This window comes from Vicugna pacos, chromosome 32, assembly GCF_048564905.1.
Source record: "Vicugna pacos chromosome 32, VicPac4, whole genome shotgun sequence".
In the NCBI taxonomy this organism is placed as follows: Eukaryota; Metazoa; Chordata; class Mammalia; order Artiodactyla; family Camelidae; genus Vicugna; species Vicugna pacos.
Window position 1 is genome coordinate 19,909,752 of NC_133018.1, and position 15,128 is coordinate 19,924,879.

At 36.7% G+C, this 15,128-nt stretch overlaps 1 protein-coding gene across 5 annotated transcripts in view; it reads right to left on the reverse strand.

The window, feature by feature from the left end:
• Nucleotides 1-15,128, reverse strand: part of SBNO1 (strawberry notch homolog 1) — a 44,033-nt gene that overhangs the window by 25,447 nt on the left and 3,458 nt on the right. Inside the window, exons 2-7 of one of the 5 annotated variants that reach the window (XM_072953264.1) lie at nt 11,285-11,416; nt 10,683-10,787; nt 9,090-9,399; nt 5,304-5,404; nt 1,826-1,919; nt 568-728 (exon numbers count right to left, since the gene is read on the reverse strand). In XM_072953264.1, the coding sequence (XP_072809365.1) occupies nt 568-728; nt 1,826-1,919; nt 5,304-5,404; nt 9,090-9,399; nt 10,683-10,787; nt 11,285-11,416 (903 nt within the window). Of the gene's footprint in view, nt 1-567; nt 729-1,825; nt 1,923-5,303; nt 5,405-9,089; nt 9,403-10,682; nt 10,788-11,284; nt 11,417-15,128 lie in introns of all 5 variants that reach the window. The other 4 variants (XM_072953262.1, XM_072953263.1, XM_072953261.1 and 1 more) reach the window with 4 other exon arrangements.

Consider the following 15,128-nt stretch of genomic DNA (forward strand, 5'->3'; position numbering starts at 1 on the left):
AGAGGAATCACTACTCCAGATGCCACTAAGAATATCTGTGATTCACAGCAAAAGGTCAAAATAGCAACATAACAGGAGTTTGGAAGAAACTGATTCCAACCCTCATGGATGACTTTGAGGGGTTAAAGACTTCAGTGGAAGAAGTAGACTCCTGAGATGGAATTACTCCCTATGGGTGGGGGCTTTCAAATCTTTCCTAGCTTTCAGCTACTGGGGGGGGGGAAGCTGCAACAAATAGCCTTATATGTTACGTTCTTATTTAATAGCTCTATGAGATAGACTCCCAGTAATGGAATTGTTAGGTCAAAGGATATAGGTATTTTTAATTTTAATACATATTCCCAGTGAGGAATTCCCAAAAAGGTCATGATATGTTATCATTTCCACTAAACATGGAACCCCCCACATCAACCCTACTCTTTAATTTTCTAACACATAAAATTCCTATAAAAATTACACCCACAAGTTTTTCATTCAAGGAAAACTTACCTCTAAATTGAAACAACTGTATCACATGAACTAAGATCAAAAGATAAAAACTGCATGTGGTTATAAAAGATGGCTTACCTGGGCTGCATATGTTATAGCCTCAAGCTGTAATGCTGACAACCAGCCATTATCAATGGTTTCTTCAGAAATAGACGTTTTGTACCAAACATCAGGAGGAGTAACACTGGATAAAGAACTAGTTTCCACTACAGCATCTGGGTGACGCAGGCCAATTTTTACTAAACAAAAATTTTAAAATATTCATTTTAATCATTCTAAGTAATAACAGTTCCAGGCTTACCATATAATATATATAAGAAAATAAGTAACTATACACTCTGAGATCTTATACAAAGCATTGATGGATGGTGAAGTATTGTTTAAATTTGACTACAGTGACCTATTTATCAACTACCTATGGCTTAAATATAGACTTACTGATTAAAATGATCTAGAAAAATACCATCTTAGCTCATATCACCAGGTTCTCCAGTAGTAACAGAACATAATCCTAGACTAAGGCATCATTTTAAATGACCAGAAAAGTATGGGATCTTGGAATCTATACATAGTTGGTAAACAGAGATTTTTAGTTTAAGTGGTCTTATTATATTATCAAAATATTTAAGAGACAAATTCTGGTCATGGATTTTTTTTCTCCATCTTGTTACCCTCATAAAATTAAAAAGTGAAAAATTTTATACAAAAGCTAAAAATTCTTAATTTTCAACTTAATATACTGGCCACTAAGAAAACTGAAAAAAGATAGACATGGCATTAATATAAACCACTGAATTCAAATAGCACATTTTACTTTAGAGATTCCCATGTTTTCATCATCTGTTTTAAGTAAGCTGTATAAACTATTAAGCTATGTGTTTATATCTCTGTAATTTACTATGATTTTATAATCACTGCTGATAAGAGCAAAATTAACTTGAAAGAAAAAAGCTTTTTTACTCTTAGTTTTAAAAGATTTCATTCTAAAACAAAGTTCTAAGTTTGTGGGGTCGGAGGTAGAGTGCATGCTTAGCATGTATGAGGTCCTGGGTTCAATCTCCAGGACCTCCGTCAAATAAATAAACAAACAAACCTAATTACATGCCCCTCCCCTAAATGTTGTGAAGAAAAATAAAAAATTCATAGTAAAATTTTCATGTGGTTATTTTAAAACATATTATAGTTTAAAATATATTACAAAAGCTCATATTTGTGAAATCCTGAGGTACCGAACATAAATATATCCTAACAGATAATACAGTATGTGTGGGGAAGTTTTTAAGTTCAGAAGGAACCCAGAAGTCTTTCATTATTTTGACAAGTCCCAGAGACATACATTTAATTGGCATATACTCTGCATAGGTTTCCGCATGACCCATTTCCTCTTCATCTTCTTCCTCTGGTTCATCTTCCTCTTTCACAACAGGGACCTTCTATAACACAGAGAGAGCAAAATCAACTTAGTCCAGAGACTGGAGGCCCAGCCAACACACAGAAAAATGCTTCTGCAGGAAAACCTGCTATCTTCAGTCCTGGAAACATGAAGTATCACTTCTATAGTCCCTACAATCTGGGTCATATGTTGTGACTTCCCTGCTTCTCCAATGATAGACACAGACAATGCATGACCTATTCTGATCCCTATCAAATGGGTCACCACACAGCTCCACCATCATCTCAGACTACTTCCCCTTCAATATTGCTTACTACCCTCCCTGATGCTCAGAACTCTCTAACCTCAGTCCTCACTCTTCATTCCAGTTCCAGAAACAGAGAGCAAGGGGTCGGAAGAGAAAAGGTGGATTAAGCTCCAAGAGCACATCCTACAGTCTCCTGGGCAGAAGCCTCACATCCTGCCCTCTTTTCAGTTCTCCTCCATCTGTTTTCTTTCCCTCATATCCTAAAACTGCAGAACCCCAGAAGACCTGGAATTTTAAAATTCTTCTGAAGGACAGAGAAATTTATTCTGACACCCGTGTCTCCGCAGACACAACAATCGGATACAGGATCCTGTATCACTTCTCTCCAAACCCTAGCACGTCTGAAAGTAAAATGAGGAGCTATTAGTAACTGTACCAGGAAAACAGGAGTAAACCCAGACTGTCCCAAGCAAACTGAGTGAATGGTCACCATACCCAGTGTTTCTCCACAGAATCTCACAGGATAGAGGCAGAAAGGGATAGGAAAATAGTGAAAAGAGGCTTTTTCAAGGGCTTCCCATCAGTAAACCACTAGGAAAGCTCTTTATTAATGCGTGCTTGATCAAGGAGAATGTAGACAAGCAGCTGTGAGACCCAGGAAACGGTAGAAGAAGGACAGAGAAAACCCAGTCAGGACCTACAGGTAATGCCAAGGATAGCACGGCATTAAAAAGTAAGGTCAGGCTCTTCTTTCAGTTTTACTTATTTTTATTTAGTCTAGAGCAGCATACGGTGACATATAGATGCTCAATAAACGTGGGAAGAAAAAGGGAGGTGGGAGATAAACATTCAGTCAACATCAACCCGTGGGGTCCTTAGAAACAAAAAACCAACAAAACACAAAACTCCAAATATTCTCAGAAAGTATGCCAAAATGAAACCCAGTTTCAGGAATAAGAGACAAAATGGGGCTGGCCAAATAAACAGATACAAATCCCAATTCTGCTGTTATTTGTGTAGCCCTGGGCAAATTATTTAAATTTTGATTCCTTCCCTTCCCTCCCTTTGCACCTTTTCCCCCACCTATAAAATAGGAATGCATACTATGCTAAAAGACCAGTCTCCTTCTTTCTCTCTCTCCAACATTTTTTCCTTTTTTACCACCAGTATATTTGGAGGATGAGGTGGGGACCAGGCAAGTAGTATTTCTAAGACAGCTGGATATAAAATGGCAACGGACACCAAGCTTAGGGTCAAGGAGATAAATGAAGGGGAGGAAGACTGTGGTACCTGGAGAATGCCTGCCCAACACACAAAGTAGATATTTCACTACTCAACCTTAGAGATATTAATACTAGGTGGGGAATGTGGGCCTAGATTGTCAGGTACTCCTATTTTTCAAGAGAATCTAGAAATCAGAATTTTTATATGTTAGAAACATACTCAAAACTTTTTCAGGGGGAGGGTGTAGCTCAGTGGTAGAGTGCGTGCTTAGCATGCATGAGGTCCTGGGTTCAAGCCCCAGTATCTCTGTTAAAATAAATAAGTAAACCTCTTGCCCCCTCAAAAAACAACAGAAAACAAATGAGGCCTCTTGAAAAAAATTTTTTTCCCAAAATTATGTGGAAGCCAAACAAAACACATCTGTCAACTGGTTTTGGTCCAGAGGCTACCAGTTTGCAATCTGTTAGATGTTTCCTCACTGCTAAGACAATATAGAACTTTTGAGGTAAGGTATAGCTCAAGTGGTAGTCTTTGCTTAGCATCCACAAGGTCCTGGGTTCAATCCCCAGTACTTCCTCTAAAACAAACCAACCAACCAACCTAATTACATCCCTCACAAAAAATAAAAAATAACTTGATAATAATAATTAAAAAAAGACAATATAGAACTTTTGCCATATTACAGGCAACATGGGCTAGACTAGGAACTTGAGCACCAACTAATCTTAAAGAAAAAATGCAATCTTATTTTCCAAAACTCAATTTCCAAGTAAGCCACTGGCATGCAACCACTAAGTAAACTGACAACGACAGTGCTTATTCCCCTGGTCCCCATTCAAAGCCTCAGGCACAGGTTGCTCTACTGTCTCTCCAACCCAATCAACTCTCCAGTACCAATATACTCAGTCACCTCGTATTCTCTTCCTTTTTTTTTCTTTCCCCTCACCCTTTCCAATCACCTTTGCAATCTCTCCAGTTTATCCCTTATCACCTCCCTTCTGGATTACTTAACCAACCTCCCAACCTGTTTCTTCTTTCCCACCGCGCAACACATCGTGAGTCACTAACACAAGTAGCAGCTCCCTCTCCTGCCAGAGGCCCTCCCTCACTGCTGCTGCACCAAGTCCCAAACACATCAAACTCAACTCGGGACCCTCCACAGAACCCCCAAAGACCCATTTCAATTTCTTCCTGCAAGCCAAGTATCCTAAGAGCACATGGCTACCACCTCCTCTGTATCTACTAATGCTGTAGCTCCCTTCCTAAAATGCCCTCTCAAAGTCTCTCCAGACTCCTCCCAAGCTCCACGACACCTCCTCCATAAAGTGAAGTCTTCTCACCCCATCTGAGTTTTATCTTCCTCCAAACCCACAATCCCTACTGTGAGCATCACAACGTACCTCTTGCTGTACCTTAAATATTACTACTTAAACCACGTGGTTGTCAAATTATATGTTTATTAAAGGAGGAAGCCAGATACCTGCCACACACACACAGGGTTATATACTGCATAATTATTCAACACATGTATAGAATCAATTTACATGAAGCATATAGCATTTCCAAAATGTAAGAAAAAAAGTTATCATGTAATTACTCGTAACTAAACCACTATATGATCTGACAGTTCATAACTAAATACATAGTAAGATTCAATCCTAAAATGAAAATAATTATCAAATACTTTTGGTTAACTCCACATTGTCCTTTTTACTTCTCAGGTGAGAGTCACAACAAAAAGATGTCAGTACTACGTGTAATACCACATCCTATCAAATATCCAAGTCAAAATGACCATGTTCAGTATGTATTAGTTTATTCCAGTGAGATTAAATGCTTATTCACCAGTTTATGTAGCTGAGTACTCTTCACACAAAAAGTTTCCTAAGGGTTACAGTTAGCCAAGTGTATTTTCATACCAAAAATACAGATACAGCTTTTGAAACTCACCATGGTGGGGGAAAAACTCCTCATTTTCATGTCATTTATCCATATTCTTGCTACTTCTTTATTAGAAGACTCTTTCTTTACTGTGCCATTGCTTACATCAGCTGATGAGGAAGAGACAATATACATTTTAGAACTTTTTCCTAAATTTCAAAAAAAATTGAGTAAAGTTTATCACTTCACAAATCAAAGAATACCATCTGCTTATCTCCAACTTAAATTAAGCATAAAGATAAAAATATCCAAAGCTGAGATAAACAAGATTATACTGTATAGCACAGGGAAATATACACAAGATCTTACGGTAGCTCACAGCGAAAAAAAAGTGACAATGAATATATGTATATTCATGTATAACTGAAAAATTGTGCTCTACACTGGAATTTGACACAACATTGTAAAATGACTATTACTCAATTTAAAAAAAAAGTTTAAAAAAATCCAAAGCTGTATGTCATTATAGAGGTAAGAATTAACATTAGAAAACAAAAGGAAATGTGTGCACAAGAAGTTTGAAAACTATTATCAAAAAGACACCTTAACCGGAACATTATTTGGTAGTTTTATATCAAAACCATTACCAAGAGCCAGCATTACTTTGAGACACTTCACTTGGCTCAGTAAAAAACCCAAAATCTGGTGTTATCACCAAGACCAGAATCAATCCCACCTGATTTGAAGGTACTTACTAGGGTCCTGGGTTCAATCCCCAGTACCTCCATTAAACAAAGAAGAAAAAAAATTAAGGTACTTACTAATTTCCAAGGGAAAGTGAGTTATTTCCAGAAAGGAAAGAAAAACAACAACAACAATTTGGGAAATCTATTTTCTTCCTTCTCCCAAAATAAACTTCCAAACAATAGAGCTTTTCTTTTTTCTATGCCAGTAGTTTGCAGACTCTTTTTAGATAGAGTAATAAAACCTCTCTCTCACAAAGGAGAACTGCTTGACTGAGGAGCCCAGAGCCCCTGAAACTAGCCTCCGTCCTCCAAGCGCCCCTGAAGCACTCTCCGTACACGCTGTTCTTGAGATCACAGTGTGAAAATCACACCAGGAAGACTGATTAGCACCTTATCTATTCTACCAAAAGAAAGGACATTATTTGGGAGGTATGTCATTGGGAACACAAAATGGCTAGGATTAAAGTGTTAGCAAAGTACGCCAGTACAGAGATAGTACATTTATTTGGGGGTCTGAATTTGTTTAACATAACTGTGGGAGAGCCAGTGAACAGTTCATAGTTACAGGACTGGAGCTCAACTGAGAGAAACTCAAAGGGCTAAGGGTCCAAAAGGGGCAAAACCCACGCAGATGAGAGGCAGAAAACATGCCAAACCTTGCTCTTCGCAATGTTCTTCCCTTTCAGTAAAAAGGTGACCCTCTCTTACAACACAAACGTTGGCTTATCTTTTGCATTCACTGACTATGTTTCTTTTTCAGCCCTGGTCTAGTCTGACAATTTTTCAAGCTTCCACACAAGGATGGCCTTGACTTGCAGACTTTTAAAAATTACTATATTGAATGTGGAAATGTTACTGTACTAGATATCACTCGGTTAGCTGCAAATCTATCCTGAGTTGTTTTGTTCTCTAAACTCTTTCCTCACAATGGCACAGTTCTCTCCTTAAATTATGAGGGCATGTGTTGATTTGAGGATGGAATGTGCAGAAAGCCACTCACATAAAAGCAGCAGTCTTTCTCCTCATTAAATCCAAAGACTTTAATGAAAAGCAGCTTCTACTAACTGCTGATCACCTCCAAGTCTCCCAGGACACATTCCAGATGCTGCCCTGCACCTCAGCTAGGTCAGGGCTGTTGTCCCGCTCTCCATGGCAAAGAATGGAAATCAGTCCTAAGGCAGCTACAATGATTTCTCAATGGGAATCTGACTGCCAGGCTCTAGTTAGTTCAGGACAATGTAACAATATGGAATCAAACAGAAAGACTGTTAGGTTATTTGCTATTTTTAATTACATTTGTCACTGGAGACAAAGTTCTGCATCATCCTACAAACACTTCTTGCCCATTCTGTGAGATGCCCTCTACTGTATACAAACACGTTAGAACTTTCAAGCAATCAATTCTGTTACAAAATTGTACACTGATCTATACCAGATGTTAAAACTTATCTTCCAAAATTAGAAAAATGTAGCAGCTGTCTAGAAGGAGAAACTCTCTATTCAATACCCATCACCTCATTCCAAGAGCCTGATGGGATGCTATGTATGTACTAGTATAAATCACCAGGAACCTCCCTTCTATCCCCTTGGTCTAAAAATACAACAATCCCAAAGACATTAAAAAAAAAAAAAAAAAAAGATGGGGGATGCACATCCATTCCCCTTGCTAAAACTGTAATACAGTGGTCAGCTCAGCATGTATGACTTCATAGTTAGCGCCTTTAAATGCAGCCAACTTGGTACTGGTATGTAACAAGGACTCAAATATTATTTAGCTCAATAGAAAAAGACAGTAAAGAATCTCTCAAGAGTTCACATTTTCAGTTTCTAAAACCACACTACTGAAATCTGATACAGCTAAAGTTAAAAAAAAAATTGTATTTTACCCTAAAAAATTAACTTACTACACTAAATACAAAGCTTCCTCTAAGCATTCCACTTAAAATGTAACCTCTTCCTGTCCCATTCTCCATTTTCTTCCACCTGCCTACCCCCATCTAACACACTATACTTTACTTATTTGTTTTGTTTATTGTCTATTTTCCTCCACTAGAATGCATTCTCCATGAGGGCAAAGATTTCAACAGCTTTCTTCCTGGCCATAGTTTCAAAATCTTAGAACAGTGTTTGGCATACAACAGACACTCAATAAGTATTTGTTAAACAAATGAGCAATAAGAAAGCCACTCCAGATGAAAAAAACTGTAAAATTTACATCTTTTATGAATAAATGAATTTCTAAAAAAGAGTGATCAATCCACTGTTGAGTTTTTCCCTTTAGATCTAAACCTGTACTTAAAGCATTATGGTTTAACTAGTGGTAATGGTTGCACAACTCTGTGAATATACTAAAATTCACTGAACTGTACCTTTTAAAAGGGTAAATTTTATGGTATCTGAATTATATCTAAGGAAGACTATTACAAAAAGAAGTACTACTGAATGCTCACTCTTCAAAGAAAATACAGTGATTTATTTTACAATGAAAGTTAATATATTTTAAAAGGAAAGTTTCTAAAAACGCTACCCACAAGCAATGAAGTAAATGACAGCCTAAATCGTAAAACTGTGAAAGTCATAGTTAAAGTAGCGAAGTATCAGTTTAAAGCTGTTATCTTAAGCGTGGTCCAAGGACCACCAGCAACAGCACCTCTAAAAAGCACATTAGAAAACAGAATCTTGGGCTCTACCCCAGACCTATGAAATATGATTCTGATTTTGAACAAGATCTCCAGATCTTTGAACATAGGCATAAAGTGTGAGAAGCACTGATTTAAAGGACTGAGAAAAATGTTAACGGGTTATTGGCAGTATAAAACTGAGATCTCATGATGTTAATGTAGCCCCTGGGTAACTCCACCCTTCATCTCAAGGCTTAATGCTAATGTACAGGAACCATACCACAATAAAGGTGTTTAAAAAAAAAAAAAGCTAAGACCTCTAAATTTTTGCTTCCCTTAAACTGTATAAATACTGTAGATGTAGAGTCATGTAGATATTACCTCTTTAATGCCCAGTTCTTTTAAGACCTAAGCAATCCTTTAAAAACATACTGACATATCTCAGCAAAGGCAGACAGCTGACACTATTGAAAAACAAAAAGACTCACTAGCTGCTGTTGCAACTGGTTGAGCAATATTAGCTGGTGGCTTCAGTTTCATGAGTTCGTTCAGACTATTATTTTTTAGTAGGTCCTTCAGTTGAACTTGGTCTTTCGCCGGCGCCGAGGTCATGGCATTTCGTACTGCTGGTGCTGAGACTGAAGGGCGTGTGTTTGCAGTAGTCTGAATAAACTTTGTTAAAGTAATGGTTTGCCTGTTCGTTGTTACAGGTGGTGTTTTAGTCATCACAATTGTAGATCCTAAGGTCGGAAGCTGATTTATCTGATTCAGCACAAATGTTGTCGTAGATGGAGGCTGCTGCTAGAAGAGAAAACCATACACATCATACTCATGAAAAATTCCTTCTTTAATGCAGCCCATATCCATAAACTCAGTAGGACATTAAAAAATCTAAAACTGACTTAATCTTACCTAACCATTGGGATTTCATTTTTAATAGAAAATGACTGGCTATAAACTATCAAGTTAAAACACATTACTTTGAGGAAAAGAAGGCACAGGAGGAGTTTGGGGACAGTAAGCGTAAAATGAGACTATCCTAAGCAAGCTGTAATGTATAGTAACCCCAGAGAACACAAGGACTAGGAGCATAATTTATAATCCCAGCACTGTCCCAACTAACAAGATAAACTTAGGCAAGTCACTTCACCTCTGGAGGCCTGGGCTCTCTGAAGACCATCTTCCATTTCTAACACTCTGTGATTCCTGTCTAATACTCCATCTGCTAACATACAGACTATACTAATGTTTAACTTATTAAGATAAAATTACCAAGCAGAATTTAAAACTCCTATGTCACATGAATGATCCAGCCAGGTAAATTACAAATGTTGGTGATAATGTGAATGCTTTCTCTGAGCCTAAGGCAAAGCTACAAAGCATTTTATTTTTTATAGTTGGGAGAGAGGTGTGGTTAGGAGCTGGACAAGAATGAAAAACAAGTCAAGATTTGAGGATAACAATATGTCTGTGACTACGGCAAATAAAGTACAACTAAGAGTTTTTCATAAATTTAAGTCTATTTCTACTTTCTTTACCCTTCAAATTATGTTATTTTTCCATGACTCCGACCCATAAGAATCTTCTAGATTACTACTTATCACTTTTAAGTACGGCTCTCAACAATTTATCCTAAGTCATTAAATTTTAAACAGTTTATCCAATAATTTTATACCAGTAGGCTTAAATTAATAATTGTTAAAGAAAGGCCAGAGGAATGCTACTTTTAAAGCACAATTACAATTACATAAAAATTATATACATCAATGGATGAAACCCAAAATAAACAAGTAAAAATGAAAAGTGTAGTAGGATAATGTGTAGTTCCTCTTCACTTCATCAATTTTGTATTCTCTGCAATAAATAAACTCAAAAAATGTTGTTCTGTCCTAATCTTTTGATCAGCGTAACTACCAGAAGAATGAAAGAAATGTTTTACAAAGTAGGAGGTGAGTAGAATATTGGGAAAGAAGTAGCAAAAAGCAGAACTAGTGAGATAGAACTATTTCATGTTAAAGGGTAGAGTCTTACTACAATCCTAAACTAGTTTCGTAGTGATGCCAAATCTAAGCAATTCTTACCCTAACATTTAATAGTGCTGGAGTAGGTACCGTCTCTGGTTCTTGTTTAACAGGAACTGCTGCTTCAGTCTCCAAACCTAGTTCTAATGCACTAAGTGGCACTGACTGGAGAGAAAACAACATCAGAGAAAGAAATAAAAAATGACGGCAGCGAACAAGAGACGTATTTATTAACATTTTTTAAAATTTCAAGCTTTACATTCAAATGGAATGTAAAATCACTGATTCCAAGTATAAAGCAGCAACCTGTGCAAGCATAACATCTTCACTAAACTACATTAGCACCAGAATCTTACTGTTGTTTTCAGAGAATGTGTACAGTGAAACTTCAGAAAAACATTTTTACAAAGACAACTACTGAGATTAGTGATCTTCCCACAATAACCTAAACAATTCACTTTTTACTTTTATTTCATATGTCAAGGCAGAAAATGTCTTGACTTTCATTGCACATATTTTCCACATTATGAATGAGGACTAACAACCTAAAAATAACATTCATGTGCATATTTAAAATTAAGGCTTAATCATACAGTATTTTTTTTTAGAGATTAAAATTAAGAAGAAGCTCACTTTTTACAGAGACTTTGGAGAACTCTTACCTGCTGTACTGGAGGGGTAGGTGTTGCAGTTGCAAGCCCCGCATCTCCACCATCAATATCAAAGAGGTCATTCGGACTAATTCCACTCTCACTCAAAGCAGCAAGCAGTAAATCTTGCCCTGGCTCCACCATCTTTAGAACAAAATATTAAATATCAACAGAAAAAACTTAAAAATGACAATTAACTCTCTTCTAAATATAAATCAACATTTTCGACCAGATTCACTCATTCAATATTTATGAAGAATCTACGTATCAGGAGAAAAAGAATGAAAGAGAAATAATCTCTAATCCCCAAAACTTCATATTAAGATGGACAAAGGAGTATATAAGTCACAGCAGGAATGTATGTCTACGAAATGCTGTGAGAACAGAGAAGGAAATGCTGAATTTGTTAGGGGAGAAAGGTTACAAAGATGACAATGGAACTTAGTCTCCAGGAAGAAATCAGGTGGACAAGGATCTTCTAGACAGTGCGTTCAAACTCATGGGGGCATGAATGATACTGGCACGCTAAGAAAGATGTCTAGAGTAATTCAACATGTATATGGAAGCCCAGAACAGAAGTACGAGGTTCAAGTCGGTGATGGCAAGAGATGAGGAAGTCATTGCCCAAAGCCCTGAACACCATGCTAGAGAGTACATTTAATCCTGTAAATAACAGGGGTCACTTAAGGGTTTTCAGATAGAGGATTTCATGACGTAGTCAGATTTGTGACTTAGAAAAGTTACTCTACAGCAGTGTGGAAGGAAACTGAGAATGGGTAGCATAAGATCAAAGCAGGGAGACATCTCAGGAAACTGCTACAGCAGACCAGGAAAAAGATGATGTGCTTTAATAGCAAGATGTCTATAGAGAGAATAAGGGGGAATGGATTCCAAGGAGAATTCATAAGACTAAGTTTAAATAAAAGCTCAAAATAACATAGCTTTCTCAATTTTAACTTTTCTCATTATCTACAATAACCAATTTATATATACAAACATACGAAATTTGACCACTTTTTTCCTCAGAGAATTTCATTTTACATAAATAATACATTAATTTTCAGCTAGTCCATTTGTTCTCACATTGTGTAATAGAATTAAGTGTCACTGTTAAATTATGTCATACAAAAAGAAAGGTGTTAGCCAAGAATACTGTGACCACAACTTCCAATACATTAAGAACTACTATTTTAGCTGAAAGCAAGATATTTAATAGAGAAATCCTCAACCAGATAGGTCTATGTCACATTAGCTTGTGCATCATTTAGAAAGATGTTCTAATGGAAACATCAATGAGTTTAAGGTGGAAACCACAGACATCCTAAAATGAAACTAAGGGCAGACCTGCTGTTTAAAGGAAGGGAGGAAGGACAGATAGTCCAAAGGAGATTTCCCAAAAAATTTTCAGAGAAATTAAAATAAGTCTAAGGAAGAAAACATTCTGAGCAGGCAGGAGGAAGGGAAGGAAACTGACAATGACTACGTATCGTTCACAAGCCTGGCACAGTGTTTACGTTCTTTATGTACATCACTAGTCCACAGCAACCCTGAGCAAGATAGGTACTATAATTCTAGAGATGAAACTCAGGCTTAAAAAGCTTATATTACTGCCCAAGGTCACACCCAGATCTAGACTGTTCAAACTCCCAAAGCCCACCCATTCTCTTTTCAATGAGCATATTAAGAAGTCAATGTTGGTAATCTACAGAGTTTCAATATTTAACCTTGGAATAAATGCCAGTCTGAGATTAAAATTGGAAGAGGGAGTATTAGTATTAAAGAGCAAGATGGAGACAGTATGAAGGAACCAGACAGCAGAGGAGATAAATGGGAGCATTGTCCCAACATGGATTTAATATAAAGTTGATCCATTTTTCTACTACAGACATAGTCGACCACACTTTATAAATTACTATCTTAGGACAAAGCTCAAATACGTACCATGAGAGCTAAAGCAGCACTTTTAAAACATTTTCAATCTTTAAAATAATTCATTAGGACCAATGATCTGTGGGTTTATGGGGTCTTGGGCCACTTGTTATTGCTAATTTTGATCTAGATTAACAATTCCTTAGACTATCAAAATATCATCTTTCTTTAATAAATACTGGAAATAACGGTCTGTTTATATTTGGGAAAAAAGTACATTGTTTTAAACCAATCCTAAACTATAGGCCACAGAAACCTTGGAGGCCAAAGAATCCATTAATCCATCAGATGCACACCAAGCCTTGTCTAATTAGACTCAAAAGTACAGAGACATCATTAATTAACAACAACAACACAAACACTGAAAAGTGTTACTGAATTCATGAGAGCTTTCTGAAATACATTTTCTAAATAATTAGCATTTAAAGTACAAAAACATCATCAGAGAAGGAATTTGAGGGAAAAACTTGTTGGTGTTCATACAAATGACAATAGTTATAAATAACATTATCAGTGACCAACTCAAAAGTCATTTGTAGGAATCACAATTTGAGACCCTCTGATCTGAGAAGTCACCTAGCAATGTCAATGTCTATAAAAGACACTGTCTTTTGACACACTATTAATAAAAGGGCTTTTAATTTTATATATTTCTCATATACAAACAAAATCTAGGGATCCTTTCTCTCAAGCCAATTGGGCACAAATTCTCTACCTGCACTTTTTTGCAACGAGAAGGAGGAATGGGGCTAGAGAGGGAACATCAATGCCATCCTCTAACTCCATTAAGCAAAACTCTTAATATTTAATCATATTCCTATTCTGAAACTATTACAGACTCACAGAATATCAGTGCTCAAGCTGAGAGCCCTTAAAAGGTTATATAATCCAATCTTCTCATTTTACAAATAATTAAGATTTATTCCTGAGAGGGAAAACAACTTTTTTTCTTTCTTCTTTTTTTTTTTTACAAATTTCATTTTGAACCCACTAAATACAATGTAAACACTAATACCATTAGGTGCAAAAAGAACTGTTCTACAGTGTGTCGACAAAGATTTCACAGACCTCAGGTGACATTCAACATGTAGCAATCTAACAAAAGTTACTAACCACAGAGTGATTCTATCTCAAACAATGGACAACAAAAATGTTCCATTTTTATCTTAAATACATTTGGGAAAAAAATCACCTATTCCAAAAAAATACACCTATGAAAGCATCAATGACAAATAAGAAACAAGGACAAGTAGTAGAAACTTAGAGCCATCTTTGGCAAGAGAACCCTGAGAAACAATAGCCAACCAGAAGAATGGAAGGATACATTTCCCGCTGAGAACACCAACACTGAAACCTATCAACAAGGACAAGGTTCCCCTTGTTGAGCACAGAGCAGATCCTTACAGCTCCGGGCAGATACAAGGGGTGTGCCCGCGGTGATGGCGGCACAACACTGAGGCTGAGGAGACTACGAAGTCAAGCAGGATGCGTGATTTCAAGTATTGGCTACATCGCCCACTAGTAGTATGATACAGTCAGGGAATAACTACTGCCAGTCACTTTCCTCATCTTCACGTGGGAATAAAAATAGAACCTACCTTATAGGCTTGTTGGACTGAGTAAATTTTATACTATTTGGAATAAATATTAGCTACTAGCTATTAACTATCATTTTGATCAGTATTAGTATCACATCCAAAAAATGTTTTCTTTCAAACTGCTGATGCAAAACTTTATTTTCCAGAGCATAAACTTTACTTGTTGGCAATTTATACAATAAATAACATCCATATTAGTTCTGTAAAATACTAGCTCCCTTTTACCCAAAAGTGTCATATATCCAGTTTGTCCAGTTAATCAGTTAGCGTGTCTTGAGGAAACTCGTAGACATCTTTAAATGCGTACATAAATAATATGTAAGAAGTAT